Source organism: Sylvia atricapilla, chromosome 7 (assembly GCF_009819655.1).
Source record: "Sylvia atricapilla isolate bSylAtr1 chromosome 7, bSylAtr1.pri, whole genome shotgun sequence".
NCBI classification, from domain to species: Eukaryota; Metazoa; Chordata; class Aves; order Passeriformes; family Sylviidae; genus Sylvia; species Sylvia atricapilla.
In genome coordinates, this window is record NC_089146.1 from 19185376 (window position 1) to 19208627 (window position 23252).

The 23252-nt window shown below is 36.8% G+C and overlaps 1 protein-coding gene across 1 annotated transcript in view; it reads left to right on the forward strand.

The window, feature by feature from the left end:
* The window catches only part of LRP2 (LDL receptor related protein 2), a 97826-nt gene that overhangs the window by 23162 nt on the left and 51412 nt on the right, over positions 1-23252 (forward strand). The window contains exons 13-30 of the mRNA XM_066323258.1: positions 435-637; positions 1264-1404; positions 2325-2528; positions 3397-3589; positions 4617-4742; positions 5038-5168; positions 5911-6048; positions 6920-7201; positions 8242-8481; positions 9099-9218; positions 9563-9679; positions 10737-11114; positions 11983-12231; positions 14401-14612; positions 15077-15261; positions 16134-16362; positions 17473-17650; positions 19629-19757. Coding sequence (XP_066179355.1) covers positions 435-637; positions 1264-1404; positions 2325-2528; positions 3397-3589; positions 4617-4742; positions 5038-5168; positions 5911-6048; positions 6920-7201; positions 8242-8481; positions 9099-9218; positions 9563-9679; positions 10737-11114; positions 11983-12231; positions 14401-14612; positions 15077-15261; positions 16134-16362; positions 17473-17650; positions 19629-19757 — 3455 coding nt within the window. The remainder of the gene's footprint in view (positions 1-434; positions 638-1263; positions 1405-2324; positions 2529-3396; positions 3590-4616; positions 4743-5037; positions 5169-5910; positions 6049-6919; positions 7202-8241; positions 8482-9098; positions 9219-9562; positions 9680-10736; positions 11115-11982; positions 12232-14400; positions 14613-15076; positions 15262-16133; positions 16363-17472; positions 17651-19628; positions 19758-23252) is intronic.

The window sequence follows — 23252 nt, forward strand, 5'->3', positions numbered from 1 at the left end:
TCTCTGATTAGTATCAGTTACTCAAAGACAAGAAAAAAATGTCCCCTTTAGTGTACCTTCAAAACCAGTCTTCTGACTTCAAAACCAGTCTTCTGCTCATTTGACAGATCTATTGTACAATTTATTTTTTCACTTACTGAATTATAAAATTTGGTATCATGGTTGGTATCTTCTCTCATATTTACTCACTCTGTTTTCTTGGAATTTGCTAACACTTTTCCTCTATTTTCACTGCTGTATCCTTTAGGCTGATAAACCATGTATGTTTAGCTTTATCTCTTCAGTTCATTTGAACTTCTTCATTTATACTTCAATAGCTTCTCTGTTGAAACAAAAAACAGTGAATGAATTAAAATACTGTATCCTTTCTTCTGTTAATAATGTCATTGTTTAGGTAATACATGGTAAATAATTTTAAATCATCTTTATAACAGGAGAACAATAGCTCATGGAGGCTCAGTGATTCCTCATCCATATGGAATCACTTTATTTGAACACAATGTTTATTTCACTGATTGGACCAAAATGGCAGTGGTGAAAGCTAACAAATTTTCAGAGTCTAACCCTCAAGTGATCTACCAGTCTTCACTGAGACCTTATGGAGTGACAGTTTACCACGCTGCCAGGCAGCCATTTGGTAAGACCGTATGTAGATTATGAAGCGAGATTTAGGAAGCATGTTACCAAAAGTTGGTAAAAATTATGAGACTTAGTTTTCTGTAAGAAACTGTAATTATGATACATAAATTTGTATTTTTAAACTGGGCTTATTTTTATCACATAGTTGTTTCATCCAACTCCTGTGCCTAAGGAACTGTGAAATGCAATATTCAAGAGTAGGGAGCTTTCTAAATAGACTGATGCTTGGTGAAGTGAAACCTGTGGGTTTGAGTAGTGTTGGTGTTTAGGACTTTTTTCCTCAACATTACAATGAAAGGAGTGAAAAGGCTACCAGTATTCAATTAATTCTGTGAGATATAATTCTGAAGTAGATCTATGTGAAGAAGACTATAGCCCTAACTATGGCCTTAATGCTGTGTGCTGAGTGTCTCTGTATGAGCTGAATTCCTTAATGATGGTTACCTCTGATGTGATTTCGGTGCATTCCACTGTAGAACTGGTGGGGTATGTTTTCCTTGTGATGTAAGTCTCACATAATCCACATGATTTATTGTGGATGTTGAAAAACATCCTGAAAAATCAAGATAATGATTCCATTTGGTTAATAGGGGAAGTTATAATTCTATCTGTGTTATTTTCCAGTAAGAAATCCTTGTGGAAGTAATAATGGAGGATGTGAACAGGTCTGTGTTCTCAGCCACAAAACAGATAATGATGGCCTGGGTTATCGCTGTAGGTGTATCCTGGGCTTTGACCTACATGTGGATGGACGACATTGTGTTGGTAAGAAAATGCCAAATTACAGTTGTCGGAAGTAATGCTACTCCATTAGCTCTAGAGCTGTTTCTAGAACATATTTTCTTTCTTTAGTAGCTTCAATACACTGAGGACGTTTTGTCTTTTTGCCACAACTCTTTTTGACAGCTTTAAGTGTAGTAATTTCTGGTGATGTTCATTTCAAGCCACAACTTAAACTCACCTCTTTTAATGAGGATTTTGACTTAAATATGGAGTATGCATAAACAGATGTATGATTGAGCTCTTAATCCTGAAATCAAGCATGAATGCTTCCTAATATGCAGATTTTGCATTGTTTTGAGTGTATAATTCTGCTTTTTTGTGCAGTAGTGTGCATATTACGTTGGTATTCTCCCTTTGAACGCACGGCAAGAATAAAAGATTCAGTTTTGGAGCTGTGTGGTTCCATCAGCAATCTTCTGCTTCCTATTTGAGTGCAGAATTGTCACTGAGGCATCTTTACTATGACTGTCTACTGACAAAACATGTCATATATGTTGTCTATAATTTTAGTATTTGGCTATCCATTTATCTGGCTAGCTCAGGTATTGTCTAGTTTTATGGTGGCTCCACAAAGCCTGTGCATTATTTTTTATAGATGATTATAAAAAGAAGAGTGCAGAAGATGATTTCGGCTTCCATAGGTATAACGTTTGCTTTAAAAATGTATTAGGACCACAGTAACAATGAAACAGGAATACTCGACCACATAATCTAATATTCTGGATTTGGTTTTGTTTTCATTCTTCTGCTTTAGGTTTTGTCAGTATTTAGATCCCCATTTTCTCATTCTTTTTCTACGTTCAGGCTATTAGTGTTGTTGAAAGAAAACAAAGCTTATCTCAATGCTCAGGTGTCTCCCCTTGTGAATAGGTAAAGCCTATGTCTGTTTTTTCCTTTCACAGCTGTGCGGCAGTTCCTTCTGTTTTCATCCCAGACGGCAGTGCGGGGAATCCCATTCAATCTCTCCTCCCAGGAAGATGTGATCATACCTATAACAGGGAGCCCGTCATACTTTGTTGGAATTGACTTCTCTGCTCAGGATGACACAATTTTTTTTTCAGACACAAGTAAAGACATGATCTATAAACAGAAAACTGATGGTTCAGGTGAGAATCACGCTTGGGAATTGTAGAGTAATAATGGTAAAGAGACTGTAATATATATTTTTTTAAAAAATTGTAAACAGTCACATTATGAGATATACAGATAAATCTCAGTGTGACCCCAGTAGCCTGGAAAATGTTTCTCAAAAATGTTTGTATAACTCATATTAAGCTTGTTGAATTCTCTTGTTTGACAAACTTGCTGAATGTATTTGGGAACAAACTATTTGTAGTACTTCTCACAACTAGTATTTGCCCTCACCAGTCTGCTTATGCAGACAAGTATGCCTTTCGGTAGTATGAAACTGTTCTATTTTAATTTCCCTATCTGGAGAGCAAGATGTTTGCTATGATACTGTAGTATAGATAAAGAAGATTAACTTAGTGAGATTTTTGGAAATCCTATTTATGCTAGTGTAAAGTATGCTTCTCTCCAGTTTAGAATGATGATCAAATGCCAGCATATAGTCTTCTGTGCTGGCTTGCTACCTTGGGTCAGGTTAATGGTAGACTGCAGCTGACCATTAGGTAAAGAGTAAGTAAAGTCTGGCTGTTGAGCAAGATGTTGTTATTGCACTGAGCTTACTGACCTTTACTTTTAAAACCTCAGTGTAAACTTAGTGACAGACTTTTCTCTGCATTTTGGCTAGTCTTCATTTCCCCTCTTTTGCAGTTGTGCTCCTGAACATACACCTTCTTTGTCTAGAGCAAAGGGCACCCCTCCCTCCCCTTGGTTACTGGTGTTTGTATTAAGTAGCACAGAGGTAGCATTTTTCCAAGGGAAACCACAAGTTTTGTCAATAGAATACTGCACATGTTATTTCCCCTGTTCCTAAACACTTGCAATCATTATGTATGTTATAAATTCTAGGAAGAGAGATCTTGACTGCTAATAGAGTGGAAAGTGTTGAAGATTTGGCTTTTGACTGGATCTCAAAGAACCTCTACTGGACCGATCCTCGATACAGGAGCATTAGTGTGATGAGGCTGGCAGATAAATCCAGGAGAGCTATTGTTCAGAATTTAAATAATCCTCGCTCAATAGTGATTCATCCTGTTATTGGGTAAGTTTAGATTCTCATTTTAAACTATATGTACAAATTTATGGTTTAAACAGAACTGGTGAGATTAGACTTACATCTGATTCTGGATTTTTATTCTTTTCAAAATACCTTCTCTTTTCAGTTGTCTTGTCTTTATTTTGTTTGTTTTATTCCAGTCTAGGATTCAGCACCCAGAGGAAAGGGCATGGTGAGAGAGATTCCACATGACGGAAGCACTCAAAAGAACTCTTTAAAAGCACCATGTTTTTTTACTTTTACTCCTGTTCATTGATAAAAAGCAAAAAAACTTGGTTTCTTTGTATCACTCAGAAAGCTATTTCTCCCAGTTGAAAGATGAAGTTTGCTAAATTGTTTTTAATATACTGTCAATTCCCAGACTCCTAACATTGGTTCTATAGTTTTATCTCTCTGAATTTCCTTTTTTGAACCATATTGGATACTACTATCTGTATCTGATCAGACCTTACACTATGTAACTCCATACACAAAATAAAACCCTGCTTTTCTCTGATGAAAATACTTACTTTCAAATTCCATACTCTGTGTTCTTTGCCAGTGCCAAGACAGCGTTTCTTTCACAGCATGGTTTGGCTTTGTAATGTTGTAGTACTGAATTTCTTGATTCTTGGATATCGGTTTTTCATGAGTAGCCAAATACACTATTTTGAAAATAATCTCATAAGAATAATGTTGAACATGGATCCTTGGATATCCCAACATTTTTTTTTTGTCTGTTGCTTTATAAAATTATTTAACACTAACTTCAACTCTTTGACTGTAAGCATAAGTCAAATGCATCAGGGCATATATCTAAAGGGCAAAAATACTTCCAAAGATTGTATACAGGATAAATATTAATTGTTGGTACCACTGCCAATTGAGGAGAGGGACAACATGAAATGGTATTTTTTGAAGTTACGTGAAAGATGTGATACAAAGAAAAATGTTAGTGCTGCTTCAAATGTTTGTTCTGTTTAATCACGTTATGTAATTTAGTTTGTGTGTCTTCTGACTCATGTCCTTTCAGATATATATTCTGGACAGATTGGTTCCGTCCAGCAAAAATCATGAGGGCCTGGAGCGATGGATCCCATGCCTTGCCAATTGTCAATACAACACTAGGCTGGCCTAATGGCCTCGCCATTGACTGGAGGTAAGGGCAACACAGAAGACAGAGAAGCTTTTTTTGAGCAAACATGTTTCTTCCTTTAAACTGCTAGGGAGTAAAAATAAAGGAATTATGTCAGATTGCATGCACAGGCACTCTTTTCTTGAAGACCTTACCTTTGAATTGGTTGAAAGCCTTAAAATGTAAGGTTTTCTCAGAATCCCTCCTTACACAACCCAATAGCTTCTTGTAGATTTAACATTATTATTTAAGAAAATGCTAGTTCTTTCTAATGGACATAATTTCACTTAAAAAGATACGACATTTTCATTATTTCTAGTTCTCTGAGGTTGTACTGGGTGGATGCTTTTTTTGATAAAATTGAGCACAGTACCTTTGATGGGCTGGACAGACGAACTCTTGAACATATTAATCAGATGACTCACCCATTTGGCCTTACTATTTTTGGAGGTAAGTATGGCATTGAAAAATATTATCTACTATTATCACAGATTTTTCTTTTCATATTGTGAGCTGTGAGTCTGTGAGAGATTTTGTAATACTGGTTTTCCAAAAAAAGCACTCTTGAAAGTTTCTATGAAAAATATGTATTTAGTAGTTCTTGCTTGTTTTTAGAACTGGTTTTATGTGTATTTGTTTTTAAATAATTCTAGACAGGTCAGGTAATTCATATAGTGCCACAAGTCACATATGCTGTACTAATTATAGCTTCCATGGTGAGTTATTCATGCTGAACAGACAAAGTGAATCACCACTCCAGGGATGGTCAACATTTCAGAATTTCTAATAATTATATGTAAAAATTATTACTGGATTTATGTTGTGTCTGAAGGAATATGTCAGTATATGATGCTTTTTGATTGTACATTAAAATATCTTCAAAAATATTCTAAAATTTCCTGTGAACTAGTCTTAATGAATGACTTAAAATTGCCTTGGAATTTGAAATTCTAGTTGGGTTTATTATATGTCAATTTCAGTAAAATTTGAGAAGACTTTCCTAAGTTATGTCTGTCGGTGGCTGAAGGCTCACTTCAACAGCATTGTAAGTGGTGAAGGTCCTTTTGTCTTTTTCATGAAACAGTCATGAAAAATGGTTAAATTTTCATGAAAAGTCTTCTAGGGTATTTTTATGATGCTTGATCTTTTATGTCATATTTCTATATAATATATTAAATATTTTTCAAAACAGGTTATGCTTATTTCACTGACTGGAGACTTGGTGGAATAGTTCGAGTGAGGAAGTCTGATGGAGGAGAAATGACTATTATTAGAAGGGGCATTAGTAACATTATGCATGTTAAAGCATACGACGCTCATTCCCAAATAGGTGAGCCCCTTTCTTGTACAGAGGGAGGATGTAAAATAGGGAATAAAAAACAAAATGTCAGGACAGCAGATTTCCAGTTTCAATTCTATAAAAGGCTTCACTGAATCATAACTGACATGCAAGGGAGGCAGCACAGGCAGTTGCAATCACACATTGTATATTTCACTGCTTTGTGACTGGATCCAATTTCCCTTTACCCCTTCTGTTACTGTATTCAACAACCAAGCAAAATGAGATTGTTATTCCATTGTGTTTTGTGTAATTGTATCACCAACTACAACTTCATATTTCTCCTTTTCTGGTTGAAGTTTTAGTCAAACTAAATTAGTTATTTTGAGGAATTGGGTAAATGTTTGGTAATCAAATTACTTTTCTTCAAGTAATTACTATGTATAAATCACTAACTTTCTGTATTTTCTTAAATTCTATGTGATTCTGCAATCTAAGCCAAGATTTGGTATTGTAGTTAATTTTGTGAAACAGCCAATGCACTCATCAAACATATGATTTAAACTAAGGCTCATTGACTACAATCCAAAAATTGTATCTGGTCTCACAGCCTTGGTCAGACAGAGATTCTCATTTGTGCTAGTATACTTATTTCCAGACAGTCGGTGGAAATTATCAGAAAATTGGATGAAATTTAATAGTATGTTTTTGACTTCTATAAACATTTGTGTCAAGGACTACATGGAATGCGGCACTTCTTTTATGTTACTGCTACTATTGCTGTTGATGAACTTGACCATGTTTTGCAGTGTACGTAAAACCAGGACTTACTGCAGCACCTTTTTTAGTTATTATGCACTTTTAATGGTTCCCAAGATGTTCTCTGTAGTGTGTACATTGATCTTCTCTATGACTTCTTAAGGCTCTAACTACTGTAATAGAGGAACAAATCCTAATGGAGACTGCAGCCATTTCTGCTTCCCAGTACCAAATTTTCAGAGAGTCTGTGGGTGTCCTTATGGCATGAAGCTGGCTCCAAATCAACTGACATGCGTTGAAGATCCATCCAATGAACCACCCACTTTGCAGTGTGGCTCTTACTCGTTTTCCTGTGGTAATGGAAGATGTGTGCCTCGATACTATCAGTGTGATGGTGTTGATGATTGCCATGATAACAGTGATGAGCAAAACTGTGGTTCTTTAAGTAAGTAATCCCTGTAATCTGCAGTTAGTGTTCCTTGTTTGCAGATGAGCAAATTTAATGAGTCCATATGGCTTCATTGGAATAAACTCCAATTTTTTAGAATTGCATCTGTGAATAAATATTGAAATCTTCCTGGGAGATTAGTTACTTGGGAAATTATATCATAGTAATATAGGACTTAGTTCCAACCACCTAAACAATACATGAAAATATATATCTCTTGCTATTCTCAAAATTCAATTTACAGAGTAACAAAAAGGTATTTTCTAAAGAAGAAAGTAGTCTTTAAACTTATTTTTTGTAAACTTTGAAAGGTATTGGAATATCTATTGCTTGCCTGATTTGGATGCATGGAGAGAAACAAGCCATCTTAGTGTTTAAAAAGTAGCACCATAAGAAAAATAACAAAACCATATACATTACCTAACCTTCCTCTAAGATTAAGCAGCCCCTTTTATTTCACTTAACATCAGAATAAAATATTTGTTTTTCATAATATTTGGGCAATGCTGATCTATTTGTAACATCTGGATTTTAACAGTTAAATAAATTAAAAAGTACATTGGTTCATTTCCTGGTTTTACAGTAAAATGTCACACAAAATACTTTATTGCTCAAGTAAATTGAGAGAAGAGTGGGATAATCATGGCTGGTAAGGCATTGAAGAGATGATAAGATGCTGAAGATATCCAAGAGGCTTTTATGACATATCTGCTGCTTTTTTGGAGTTAATTCTTTTAAATCAGAAACAAGAAAATAGGACACGGTAATAAAATGTGCTCCCTAATGCATAGGACTAACTAGTATGACTGAGGTATAAACTGTTTCTTATTAATGGGCTATTTTGGAATAACTTGAATAACTTTTGGGGAAAAGTATAAAGGAAAGAGTTACTAGAAGAAGTTACTTGTCTTGTTCTTTAGATTGTTGATGTATATTTTAGGCATTCTGTAAGAATAATGAATGTACTGATAACTGTTGCAGGAAAGGCAAATTTTGGAGATCTTTATAAAGATTTCTTTTTCTTTTTTATTATTCAGACAATACTTGTGCTTCTTCAGCTTTTACCTGTGCCAGTGGACAGTGTATTCCGAGTCACTGGCGTTGTGATAAACATAATGACTGTTTTGATGGCAGTGATGAATTGCATTGTCCTACACAAGGACCCTCTTCATGCCCTGCAAGCCAGTTCACCTGTGATAATAGAAGATGTATTCCAAGAATCTGGCTATGTGATACTGATAATGACTGTGGTGATGGCTCAGATGAAAAAAACTGCAGTGAGTGTCATGACTATCTGTTGTTTTTATTGTCAACTATGCATATCTAAATAGATATATCTGTTGGTATAAGGGTGATAAATTAATTTGGGAAAAAAGGACTATCATCTAAATTAGACTGATATTTTATAGTCCTTAAGATGTGGAAAACTGGTCTAATTTGAACTTCCAGGGACAAGTAGAGTGCAGAGAAATAATTTAAAAATATAAAAAGGATCAAATGTAATCATGGTGCTGCATAATGTCATCCAGTATAACTAGCAAAAAGCAGTTAAAGCTGAGATGTCTTAAACACCTACTTCATGAGTGATCTCAATGATCGCTGGTGGTATAGTCAGCTAATGTAGGCTGGAAGTAAGATAGTAGCTTTTTCATATACTTTCTTTTGAGTTATTTATCACTATGTGGAATCTTTTGTTTATTTTCCATGAGCCCAAGCCTACATATAAATGAAAATCTACCTGATATTAATTTATTACTGCTTGTAATTTATATGTTTGCTAGTTGCTGCATTATATGCTGCAAGTTAGGGATAATGTTTTCCTTCTTTCTCAGCAGTATGCTGATTTCAAAAGAGAGGAAAGAAACACATCAGCATTTATTGTCATTCTTAATAGCTTTCACAGGTACTTGTGAACCCAGGCAATTCCAGTGTCCAGACCATCGCTGTATTGACCCCTTCTATGTCTGCGACGGAGACAAAGATTGTATAGATGGTGCTGATGAGCATGACTGCAGTGAGTGTAACTTACTTTTGTAGAATTCCTCTTTATTGTTTCCTCAAAGGAGTCTTTGGTGACCTCATATTACCAGCTCCAAGACAGCAGAAGGCATGATAAACCTGTCCATAAATTAACCCTGTTTGTGATGGTTTTGATCTCTGGACTGGTTGGGGAGGGCTGAAATCTGCTTCCTCTGTTTTCTGTGAATTACAGAGTTACTGCTTTTTCTGTGTCTGAGGGAAATGATGGTCTTCAGTGGAATTGATACCATATTAGACTTAAGCACCTGTAGGGTAAATATGATGCAGTGTAGCACTGTAAAATAAATAAATAACATTCAATATATTTAAATTTTGTAGTATACAACTGCAGTGCCACAGAGTTTAAATGTCAAAGTGGAGACCAGTGTATCAGCACATACTACCAGTGTGATGGTGTTTTTGACTGTAATGATCACTCAGATGAGGCTGACTGCCGTAAGTATATTGATGCTGAAAGAAAGACTTCAGTTATTAAGTGATAATTCTGGAAATTTCCTTTAATTTGCTATGTTAAATACTGTCTTTGAATCTTCACATTCTTTTCAGGGAAACATGTCTTTACATCATTTTCCTGAGCAGGAATTTCAAACACAGGTTCTAGCACAGGAATATGATAGAATCATAGAATGGCTTGGGTTGGAAGGAACCTTAAAGATCATCTAAATTCAACTCCCCTGCCATATGCAGGGACACCTTTCACTAGACCAGGTTGCTCAAAGCCCCATCCCACCTGGTCTTGAACACTTCCAGGGATATGGCATCCACAACTTCTCTGGAAAATCTGTTCCAATGCCTCGCCATCCTCACAATAAAGAATTTATTCCCAATATCTAATCTAACCTGTTTTCAAATGGCTTTGAAGCCATTCCTCTTTGTCCTGTAACTACACACCCCTGTAAAAATTTTCTCCCTATATTTCAATACCTGAATGGAGCCGATAAGAAAGGCCATAATAAGACCACCCCTAAGCTTACTCTTTTCTAGGCTGAACAATTTCAGTTCTTTTAGTCTTTTCTTGTAGGAGGGGTGCTCCATCCCTCTAATCATCTTGGAGTACGCTAAGCAGATTGTGCTGGCAAGAGTAGATGGTCCAAGCAATGAGGAGAGTTTGCATTCCTTTTGGTATTCATGAGAGTTAGATTGAAAGATTTTTTTGAGTGATTTTTTTACACTTAAATTAGTTAAAATGTTACAACATAGGGTAGAGAAAGAGAAACTGATTTCCTGTGGCTTTGGACAGGTACATAGGTAATAATATGTGCTTACTTAAAGTATAGCAAGAGTTGAATTGCCTTGTTGAACACATTGTAAAGTAGGAGTTAAATTGGTCAGATTTTGAAATGTCACTGTGATTCTCTGGCCTGATCTAAAAGCAGCACAATTCTTAATAGCACTGTAAATAGTTATATAAGAGATGAACTTGTACATAGTGGTTTTGCTTCTCTGTCTAAAATTGAAACAGCTTCTAAACTGTTGAATGTCACTGTTCTAGCTACAAGACCAGCAGGGATGTGCCATCAGCATGAATTCCAGTGTCAGTCAGATGGCAGTTGTATTCCTGATAACTGGGAATGTGATGGCCATCTTGACTGTGCAGATGGCTCAGATGAACATCACAGATGTCCTGCCAGAACATGTCCTCCATCACTCTTCCGCTGTGATAATGGCAACTGTGTGTATCGAGCGTGGATCTGTGATGGTGATAACGACTGCAGGGATATGAGTGATGAGAGAGATTGTCCAACTCAACCTTTCCGGTGTCCCAGCTGGCAGTGGCAGTGTCCAGGTCACAGTATCTGTGTGAATCTCAGCAAAGTATGTGATAATTCTGCTGATTGTCCTAATGGAGCTGATGAATCCCCATTGTGCAGTAAGTTACTGTTCAAGCATCTACTATAGACTGTGTGTTCTATCTTCATAGAGAAATGGAATATTTAGCATGCTCTATTTATTGTCACATTGTTTCTAGCAGAAATGTAAGCACAATGTAATTTGAGCTCAAATTTCAAAGTGTAACTTGCTTTCAATGAAAAGAGACTACAATGATAACCAAGGAATTCATTTGCTATGTCCAGTCTTGTGCTCTGAATTCCAGTGTGACTTCCACTGACTTTAGATTTTTATATAACTACATGGGAATTAACTTTGTGCTCCTGAACACATTCACTAAAGCATAGTATGCTTTAATTCAGATGAATTGTGATTCAGTCCTTAGTATTCTCTTTTAAATTTTTAACTTCAGGAATCACGATTAAAATCAAGAAATTAATGCGTAGCCAGAATTTGTATTTATGTTGATTATGAATTGATTTAAACAATCTTTTTCTTTCCTTCTTTCCTCCTTCTCTTTAATCAATGCACATTCTCAGATGAACCCCAGCCAGGTATGATTATAAACTATTTTAAATTATTACTTAAACAGCTTTAGGTTTGGAATGGTAAAGTAAATTTTCATGTATTTCTGGCTATTTTTAAAAAAGTTGTTGTATTAGACAACCTTCTGTTTAGCACTCATTTGATGAGACTCAGTACATGCAATATCGTTACCTGCCTTTATGTGCACTGTGTATGTTGTATTTTGCATGAGAACCACAGTCCATTCTCACACTGCATAATTGATGATTCTGTAGGTGTTTTAGCAGCAATCTTAGGCTAATAATGCAATTGTAAAGACTTAAATTTATCATAGGAAGCCTTTGTTGACTATTTGCTTATCTCTTTCCCCAAATGAACTTCAGATCAGGAAAGCTGCTCTGACAATAATGCTGGCTGCACTCATGAATGTATTCAAGGACCTTTTGGAGCTCAGTGTACCTGTCCTATTGGATATCAGCTTGCAAATGACTCCAAGACCTGTGAAGATATTAATGAATGTGACCCTCCAGGCTTTTGTAGTCAGCACTGTTACAATGAGAGAGGGTCTTTTAGGTGTTATTGTGATGAAGAATACATTCTAGAAGCCGATGGGAGGACTTGTAAAGCAGAAGGTGAGAAACATTGTCACTCTAAAGAATGATAGCAGTGTCTGAAAACTGCCCAACTTTGTGTCTCAGTTTGAAAGACAGGTGTCTGCCAAGGAAGGTGGGAACCTCCCTTGGAATGGAAACTATGACCACCTTCCCACCAAATTATTATAACATTGAGATTAAGGGGCTTTCAGGCAAAGACATGGGAAAAGGGATAACAGTTCTTTATTAATCCAGGCACACGTATGTGTCTGTGTAGGAAGACAAACGCACAGCTGCGGCAGTGACCGCAGAGCCGCCCCGCCGCCGGTGACGGCGTCCCTGCTGTAGTTCCGGGCACGGCCGGCAGGGGGCGGCGCTGGCTGCCGGCCGCGAGTCCCTTTGCCCTGCAGGGGGCGCTGTGGCGCGGGCCCGGCGCGGCCGCTCGGGGCAATGGCGGGATGGCGGCGCGGGCTGCGGTGGGGGCTGCCGGGAGGCTGCAGCGCTGGAACAGCACACCCCAGAGAGGCAAACAAAATGCATGTAAATGTATCAGAAGCTTCACAGCTGTAGCAGGAGCTGCCAGGGTTTCAGGCAGGCAGAGGTGCGGGCTTGGATTGTAGCGAAAAACCCAGAGCAGCGGCAGAAAAATGTCAGGGCTGGGCAGTGGCAGCCCAGCTCCGGAACACAGCCGGGAGAGGCTCCTTTGGAGAGGGCTCGGGGTCCCAGGTTTTCCCCTGAGGCACTCAGGTAGATGGTGAGAGTCCTGGCTAGTGAGGTGAGGTGCTAACAAGGTCCCGGTCCATCAGCTGCTCTTACAAGCAGAGGCTGGTCCACAGTAAGGAAGAAGCAGTGCAGGGCTGGGCGGTGGCAGCGGCAACAGCTCCACCAACCTGTCCTCCTCCAATGTGGACAGCAAGAGCCAGGCCCAGCCCCTCAGGCCCCAGCCAACACCTCCTGGCATTGCTGCCCTTCCCAAGAGAATGCCCTTCAGCCAGCTGCACTCATTCCCCTTCTCCTTGGCTATATCCTTTGTCTCTCTTAAGCACCAGTCGTTATTGTCTCTTAGCAACAAATGGGAGAAAATTTCCTGAGCGAAAGCAACAAAAGGAAAAACCCTAACCCCCGACACTTTCCCATTTTAATATTGTTCTCTTTTAAAAGAGCTGATGTAAACAGCCACTTAGAGCTGTTCATGGCATATGTCCTTGAGAATTAAAACTGTCAGCTGAAGGGATAATTAGAAACTAATATTTCATCGAAATAATATATTTAAATGAACGTTGCTATTTTTAGCCTGCAATGGTCAAAAATAAGATTTTGAAGAAAAGCCATCGGCCAAAATGAACTGTTCATAAAGTTCAATGCTCATGAAGTATTTAAATCCCAGCCTTTCATAAGACTTACCTGGTGCCTATGCTGTACTTTTCTCATTTGTAAGGAGCCAGCATCACTGTTACAGCCTAGATCCCAGTTGTTCTCTGTCTCTTATGCACTGACAGGGCAGAGGAGCCATATACCCAGGAATTTGTCTCTGCAGGTTTCCTGGTTTGGGGATATGGTCAGGTTGTGGAAGACACTTGTATTTTCCCTGCACGTAAGCTTGGCCACTACAATAAGGAGTTTTTTGTACTTTACTGTCATTATGGTTGCTGCTATGCAGTTGTTTTTGAGCATCTTATCTGTGCAACCTAATTACAGCAGTCTATAGCTTTCCTGTAATCTATTTCTTCTCCCTTTTTCCCACATGATGTAAAGGGAGAAAAAAAAAGGTGGAGAAAAAAACAAAAGGTGGGTTACAAAGGAAGTAGACCAGCTGAGTAGATTAATTGGTGGTACCAAAAACTTTGGGAGTAGTATCAGGAGTGGGACATAAAAAGAGGTTTACAGAGGAATGAGTGTTGGATGTTAGCAGCAAACTGGTTAGATAATGGGGAATAGGACCTAAGGTCCAGATAGGAGCCTGGAAGGGAAGTCTACAGAAAGAGTTATGGAGAAAAGCCAAGGTAGATTTAAAAGTCAGCATGGATGGACTGGATATGATACTGTATCTTGGCCTGAGAATTGATTTGAATTTGTCTTTTCAATATGGATATCTAGATACTACAGTTTTGATGCTATAAAGTCATGTTAAATTACTCAGTGTTTCTTTTTCTCCCAGTTACTGTTGAATAGCTCATTGGTTTATTTTAATTTTTATTCCTCTGACAGAATCTGGGAATTTTCTTTTGCTGGTGGCAAGTCGTAACCAAATCGTTGTGGATAACATCACTTCTCAGTCACACAGTATTTATTCTCTGGTTCGGGATGGGATAAATATTGTGGCTATTGATTTTGATTCAGTCACAGATCGTATCTTTTGGTCTGATACAACACAGGATAAAATTTGGAGTGCTTATCAAAATGGGACTGACCGAAAAATAGTAAGTTTTGCTGAATAATTTTCTTGTCTTTTATGGAGAGAAATTGGAGACACTGTATCTCCAGTTAACAAAGGGCAAGAGAGAAATCCAAATACAGTAAGAAGAGAGATAACAGAGACAAAGTGAAACAACTTTGTAGATGCTAGGCTAACATTTCACATAGCTGTTTGAAAAAGGAAACTGAATGCTTTCAAGAAGCCCTTTTTTAAACATCAAAATATAAGCTGGTTTTGCTATTACTAAAATCTAACTTCTTCAATAGACCTGCTAAAGTTAGTAGGAGTGTTTGGGTTTATGCTTTGCCATCATTTTGAATATGTACAATGTGATTCATTCTGCATAATAGACCTAGAAGATACTGGAAACTTGGTTTATAATTTTCCATATCTATAGAAATGCAAAGGGTAAAATTTAATATAATCTTTATTTTCCTCTCCCCTACCTGCTTCTTTGCTATCAAACAGGTGTTTGACAGTGGTGTCACTGTGACTGAAAGTATAGCAGTAGATTGGGTGGGTCGTAACCTCTACTGGACAGACTTTGTTCTGGAAACGATTGAAGTCTCCAAAATGGATGGGAGCCACAGGACTGTGCTGATTAGTGAAAACATAACAAACCCAAGAGGACTAGTGCTAGATCCCAGAACTGAGTAAGATTTTTCAATTTTTTTTTAAATAAAGATGCTTATTTTATGATGTAACTATTAAAATTTGAGATATGCTCGAATTATATTTGAATTGTAAATGACGAGTGGAAGAGACAACTTAAAAAATTTAGTATGTTTGCAGAGTTGAATAATATTTCAAGTAATGAGGTAATTACCAGTGATATGTTTCTCTCAGTGTAACAAGATGGCTTTTTCCCTATAAAAGATTTTTCTACATTTGCTTCCTGGTTAAAAAGTATTAATTCAAAATTATGATATATCACTTCAGTTGGTGGTATACCACAAAATTATATCTGATTTAATGTCATATGCCTACTTTCATAGCCTCAAGTCTAAAGTAATTATCTAAGATTGTACTGTTATCAAAAAAGCACCTTCCCATTTCAGAGAGCAAGTGGTATAGGTTTAATGTGATGATTTGAACTGTTCATGTACAAAATTTTACTCTTTTTTTGAGGTCTTCAATGCCTTGAACTCTGTTTACTGCCAGTTTCAGTGCTGTTAACAGTATTGATGCATACCTGTTAGAGTGTAAGCCTCTATTAAATTATTATGTACCAACTGGAGAATGAGATTGTAATCAGCATTAAAAACAAGTGACACCAGTAGCTTCTATGTGCTGCTATTATTGACAAACAGAAACAGCAGTAGAAGTATTAACAGAATTTTTATAACAGAAATTACTGTAATATCTGAAGTAATCATGTTGCTAAAATAAATTATTTCAGTCTCATTGTATAGGACTGTCTTAGAAAGATTGCTTATATTTTTTGGCTAATAACTCTTTATGTAATGTTCCTTAACAGGCAGCTAGGTTTTTTCCCAGCTTGCTAACCACGAGTTACTTTTTCCAGTGCTCATGTAATGTTCTGGACGGACTGGGGCCAAAATCCTCGAATTGAAAAAGCCAGCATGGATGGCAAAATGCGCTCAGTGATCGTTAACACTAAAATCTACTGGCCCAATGGACTTTCCATTGATTATCCAAATAAACTTCTCTATTTTGCTGATGCTTATCTTGATTATATAGATTTCTGTGATTACAATGGAAACAACAGGCGGCAGGTGGTTGCAAGTGATCTGGTAAGACATTAATAAGGAACTGTTGTTTTCCCATGTCCCTGCTGATAGTACTTAAAGATATATTATCATTGTTGTAGACTTGGGTGTATTTTTCTTCAAAATTCTTGAGTGAAGCAGATGTGAAGTATTTTATCTGCTTCCTGCTGCTGGAAAAAGAGAAATTGCATATCCTATTTAGTTTCCCAAGATCTTCAGCAGAGCTGAAGCTGCATGTAGACATATTGCTTTAGATCATTCTCAACTGTTCTGTCTGCATGTATGAAATCTGAAGGTGACATCTGACACTGCTGCTACTAGGTGGTGCATTTCCCATAGGCAAGCATAGTACAAAAAGCCTAGAGAAACTTCTGGTCTTTTGTGAGTGATTATTGCTACTATTCTTGACAGCAGTGAAAGGTTTTGTGCTACTACTTGCTGTGTGCAGCAGTTCCATCAAGAGCATCCCTCGTACAGTCTGTCTCCCAGTGCTGCTGAAGCAGTTGCTGGCAGTCTGAAGTGCTGCTGGCAGCTCATAGCACTGTCTTTGTACCAGCACAATACTGCAGATGTTCAGCTGGTACACAGAAACTGGTATCAATAACCATGTGAATGCTTTCAATAATTGACACCTGGGGCTTTTACTTTTGACTGGAGAGACAATTAGTGTGGAATAGAAGCCAAGGCAATCTTTCCATTTCTGGTTATCTGAAATCTAGATAAGCCACCTTCTTTGATCCTCTGTAAATTTTAGGGGGGCCTATCAGTGATGCAGGTTCTTAACAGGTCTGTAATTCTCACTAGGCATTTCCTCTTGTACTCTTGAAAATCTACAGTTGGCTCTTTATCTGTGGGTTCTGCCCAAAGTACTTAGACTGCTTTGTTAATTCCTCATTCTCTTCATCTCACAAGGTCTATGTAGCATTCTAGTTTTTTAAAACATGTATTTTCCTCATCAGTGTATTGTTTTTAGACAATAGATGATATTTCTGGGTTTTTTTGTGAAAAATGTCTTTTGAGTTGATTCATTATTTGTTTATTTAAAAATTACGCTCACCTTTGTTATTACTTCATTGCAAGCTTTACATATGCAAATCTCCAGAAGTAAATTGGTAATGAACCTTGCCTTTTTAGATATTGCAGCATCCACATGGTCTGACTGTCTTTGAAGATTTTGTGTACTGGAGTGACCGCTATACTAATCGAGTAATTCGGGCCAATAAATGGCACGGAGGAAACCAGACAGTTATGATTTATAATATTCACCAGCCTTTGGGTCTTGTGGCAGTCCATCCTGTAAAGCAGCCTAATGGTAAGTTCATCTAAACAAGTTTGGTAATTGCAGATATAAGCATGCAGTAATACCATGAATTGGAACACCAAGAATCAGTCTTTTCAGCAAATGGATTGGGTTAAAACAAGGAAATAATTCATACTGTTGACTTGCAGCTGTTCAATCTGGTGTTAGGGAAAGTAACCTCCTAGGCAGCATCTCAGGATGATGACTGGCCAAAAAGAATGAGGTAGTATGCACCATTTTCTTGCACTTTGTTCTGAATGTTTTTACAAGACAATTGAAGCATTTTTGGAAAGCATTTTAATTTTAAAAATTTCCCTCTGTGGCATACTTGATTCAATTTCTCGTGCAGTAATAATTCTTTTTGTAAAGATTACTGTCATCAACCTTCTCTGAAAGTACTTCTACATCATTTTAGTCAATGAAACAATAATGATAAATAAATCTCGTAATTGCATTAAATATTGTCTCTGAGATCTTGTGCAGGTGATCTTTTGCAGCTGAAAGACTGTAAAAAACCTCTAAATTATTTCTGTTAGGTAGAGATCTTTCATATCAGATGTTTTTTAATTTCATGACATGAATTGAAGAGTTGTAAGCATGTTGATGTGAATATTATCTTTCAGCTTTAGTTATATTTCTTGTGTATGGAGTATTTCCAGCTAATAAATGTAATTTTTTTTTTTCTTTGAAATACACCCCTATGCAGGGAAGGTGGAGACTTACATCTAAGTAAGACACTAGTACTTTCAGTGCTGGATTTATTTTGGAACAAAACCTTCCTCAGACACATGGAGAACTAAAGCCACCTCTTCTCACTGCAAATTGTTCAGTTAGCAGGGCATTGCATTAATTTATTCATCATAATTATGGTTGGAGTGGTTTTATTTTACAACCCAAGGTTTAAAAGAACTTTCTGTCCCTGGAGAATTTTTTTTTCTTTTTCTTCACTGTATTTAGTACATTTTGTAATTTTTCATTCTGAATTATTCTATTGTACTTCATGTGACACTTTATGTGGCCAGGCAAAAAAGAAGGGAATAGAGCACTTGCAGAATAGCAAAATGTACTGATGTTGACAAATGAAGAAATAATTACATGCTGATTGAAATTCCAGATGCAGTAATAAAACTGTCATCCACTCTCCTATTTTGTAAATCATTAGAACTTACACTTACCAGAGATTAGATTCTTTATACTGATGACATGAACAGTTTTCTTACAGTTTGAGTTCTGAGTTTATGCTATTATTTTATTGCCATGTTAATTTGTTTTCAGATCTTTTTAGTTTTTATTTTAGTAACAATTGTGTAAATTCCTGTAACTTCCAAGCTTTTTAGAATAAAGTCTACTGTAATTGCTAAGGATGTACTCAAAATCTGATTTTTGCTCTCATATGAAGATTAGTCATTCTGAAAAATCTTCTTCTGCAGCAAGTTTGTGGAAGTGGTTTAGGTTGAATTTTAGTGTGTAGTAGTAATAGCAGTCAGGAGACACCTTGAATGTCTTTTTTTTTTTACGTTTTACAACTTTAGACTGACAGTTTCAAAGTGGTCTAAGAAATTTGGCGTTGAATTCCCACTATCTTTGAACAAGACATTTCAACTATTTTCTCTTCAGTTTCTCCGAGAAATTTCAGCGAATAATTTATATCCCTTATCTAGAAGGGTCATTATAATCAAGGACTGCAAATCCTACAGGTTTCCCCATACAGTTCAGAAAAGTATGAAATGGAGTTAGAAAAACTTTTTATGATGCATAGAAGTTGCAAAGATTACTATGCTAATGTACTGGTTTTCCATGGAAAATTATATCCTGTTACGAGTATATTGTATTGCTTCTGGTTCTTAGAAATAGTTTCATTATTTAATTTTAAAGAAATAGCAAAACTGTCTTAGTTCTGGGTTGATGTTGTCAGTAGTAATGAGACAGAATATTCTCTCTAGTTGCTTATATTGTTATAGTTGCTAATAGTTCCTTTCTTATTTTTCAGGTATTAATTCCTGTGCATCATCACCATGTAGCCACCTCTGCTTACTTTCTTCATCTGGACCACTTTTTTTCTCCTGTGCTTGCCCTTCAGGATGGATCCTTTCTCCTGATAACAGGAACTGCATGAGAGGTAGGGCAGTAATAATGAGATTATAAAAAGGACCTGTTATTGTCAAATCCATGCCTCTCCCAGGAGAAATGCATACTTCTGTGGGCTGCTGCTCATGACATCAGTTTGGGCCACTCCAGACAGACTTCATTTAGGACATGTGGAATATACTTGGCCTAAAGGTTTGGAGACAGGTTTGGGAAAGACCTGAATCAGAGATTCAAATTCTTCATTTGGGGAGAACAGGTGAAGTTAATTTTCTTCTAAGCACATTAAAGAAGCCACACTTTTAAATTTCTCACCACATGGAATGTTTCGCTGTTGGAATACAGATTCAAGGAACTTAGTATCAGTTGAAAATGAAAACATACTGTGGCAGATTATTGTGTTCATTGTAAGTATTCAGCTTGGAAACAGGGTTTGTAATTGTAAGAAGGTCAGGATGCAGGACTGGAAAGGACTTCCTTGGTCACTGAAGTTTGTTTCTTTGTTGCCCTTGACTGGGCATCGTATGTCGCCTTCCACGAGTCAAGCTCCAGCTCTAGATTAATCTGGGTTCTTGCCCCTAAAATTCACTGAACCTCACAATTTTGATATTTGGAAACCTAATTTTCTGTTCAAATACAGTCGTTCCCCATTTTATGCCCGTTTCTGATGCTATTTTTATCCTTCACAATAAATAGCACAAGTAGTTCTCCTTTAGCACTGGTAGGTTTTGTTTTATATATATTTGAAGTGACTATCGCATTCTTTCTCAGCCTTTATTTTGCTGAGAAATAATTAATGATTTTTTGGTTTCCTCTAACCAGGCAAGATGTTTTTTCTGTTGCTTATACTCTCTTCAGCCTATCTAAACAAATGCATTTTGAAATTCAGATCAAAATTTCTCATCTTCAGCTTTTTCCCTCTCCAGTGTAAAAAAGTAGTTTGCCAAATGCAGAAGGTCTGGAAACACGGCCTAAAATTACATGTGATTACATTTGATGCAGCTGTAACAGAATTAACCTTTGCAAACAAAAATTTGTATCCAAAAGAACCACTGAATTTGCTTTTAGTAGTCCACAGATCTCAGTGATTTGTAGAAGTCATTGAGTCAGTTCATTTAAAAAGAAGTTAAAAAGACTCAAATTAGTGGTAGGCAATTTGTAACTAAAAATTTGACCACATTCTTTTTGTCAGATGAAGCATTCATTAATTTTTCCATCAATTGTACAGACATTAAGTGTGCTTTGGTGCCTCTCTATATAAGAAGCTTCAAATAATTGAAATTTAATTGAAATTAACTTTGGAACGAGCTAACTCTAGAAATCTGTCAGTCAAAAGATCTTTTTCTTTTAAAACTATCTGAACGTTAGAGGCCAGGATCACGGTCTTCCTGCTTGATGCTTAGCAATGTGCTCTTTAAAGGGCTGTATTGCATTCACATTTTTCTTAGTCAGCAGCAAGGGAATTACCAATTTATATAATCTGAAATGAAGTGTGAATTTGTTTAATCTATTACAAAAAACAGGGATTCTTTTAGAAATCTGCACTTGTTTGATTATGTGCAGGTTTATGGAGGGATCATGATGAAAGAAATGGAACATGCCAGTGATGAACACATGTACGTGTAGAGGTTGACCCAATTCTGCCACTGAATGGAGCTATTGACATTTCTTATCTTTATTTTTCACATGTTGCAAATTTCCCTGTATCTACTTAGCTACAACTGTGGCCCTTTTATTGACATAAATGTTCTGTAAGATAAAAATAGCAATATCTTTCTGTGAAGCACAATTATTTTAAACTATATGGGCTTATTTTTTTAAATTTAGATTTAATTTATAGAGTTAAAACAGTATGTAGAAAATATCTACAGATTCGGAATTTAAAAAAAAATTATTTGCTGAAGGTCAGCACACCAGAAAAAGTTATAAAAAAATATAGTGATTCTTTCCATTGTAAACTACTTTAATAATTGCTAATGATTAATGTCCCTGCCAATGGCAGAAAGGTTGGAACTAGATGATCTTTAAGGTCCCTTCCAACCCAGGCTGTTTGATGGTTAGATGATGACACATAAATAGGCGTTTGGCATTTATTTACTAATATTTACTGTTATTCTTTTCCCTGCTGTCGTTGTTTAATAGGCTGGCACAATCTTTCAGAAGAAAGATTAAACTGAGCTGCATGCATTTGATTGCCCAGTGTCTCTACAAACAGTGATATTGCTGGTCTCTTCTTACTTAGTTTGCATATTAAATGCTACCAACTTCATTGATTCTAGGATTGCACCATTTTTATCATACTTTTGCCTTTGTACTTACTTTATTTTAAGCCACATTTCAGGTTGATATAAAAAATGGTAGTGTAGCAAGCTGGCTTGGAAACAATGGAATTTGTGTATATTAAAATATTATATTAACATGGTACCTGTGCATATTTAATATAGCAATACATTAATATTATGTGGACTATAATTTTTTCTGTAAATTGCATTAGGTTTAGGAATTGCAGAAGTTATATTAATGCCAATCTGAGGAAGCTACACACCTTTTTATATCTCTATAGCTCAGGTAATTTGTTCCATTTTCCATCATAAGAATGAAGAATAATCTGATTGTATAGATTTGCATAGGGGTAAAACTTGAAGCAGTAAGTTAGATTTGCCAAATACTTCTTCGCAGCCAGAGAGAAGTATAGAGAATAATTTTTGAGAGGTGCAATGATGCTGTGTTTTGTTGTTTTTCATGGCAAAATTTTTACTGCAAAATTTATATAAATATATTAAGCAGCTAGTAAAGAAAATCAAAACCAAACCAACCAACCAAGTCTTTGATCTATTATAAAAGAGGAAATGGGTTACTACTACAGCAGCCCAGTTCCCTGTTAAGTGGTAGCTTGTGCCTGTGAGAAGAGGAAGCTAGAATTTGTTCTCCAAAGACCAAAGCACAAGGAAGAGGGGTATCTGTGTTCAGGAGATTCTCTTCCCCTAGTCCCTAGCGGATAGGAAATGCAAATGCTGTCTCACTCTGATGCATTTTCTCAGGTCACCTGACAAGTTGCTCTTTGTTAATAAGATTTAAGCATAAGGGTACAAGTTTACCTAAAAGTAAATATACCATAAGGCAGTATGTCTGTTCCCTTAGGGATAAAACAAGAAAACAGTGCTGCAGTTATATTTAATAATAATGATCAGCAGTTGCCACAGTGACATTGCTCCATGCTTGTGAGTCCTGCATAATAAGCATTAGAACCCATCACAGGCAGGTCCTGCAGAATCCTCAGAGACTTGTCTGGCTGGTCCCCCTTCTCAGAGATCTGAAAAAGGAGCTTACAGCAGCTGCACAAATATCCTTCTTTTGTCTGGCAGCGAGTGGTCCTGCCTTATTGACTTCCTTCTGCTCAGAATGTGCATTGCAATTGCTCAGTGCTGAAACCTAAAATGTTACAGCAGTTTCAGTAAGTGATAACCTCATTCATAGTGAGGGAGCAAACCCCTATGTAAGTGGTTCCAAAACATCACTGCTAATATCG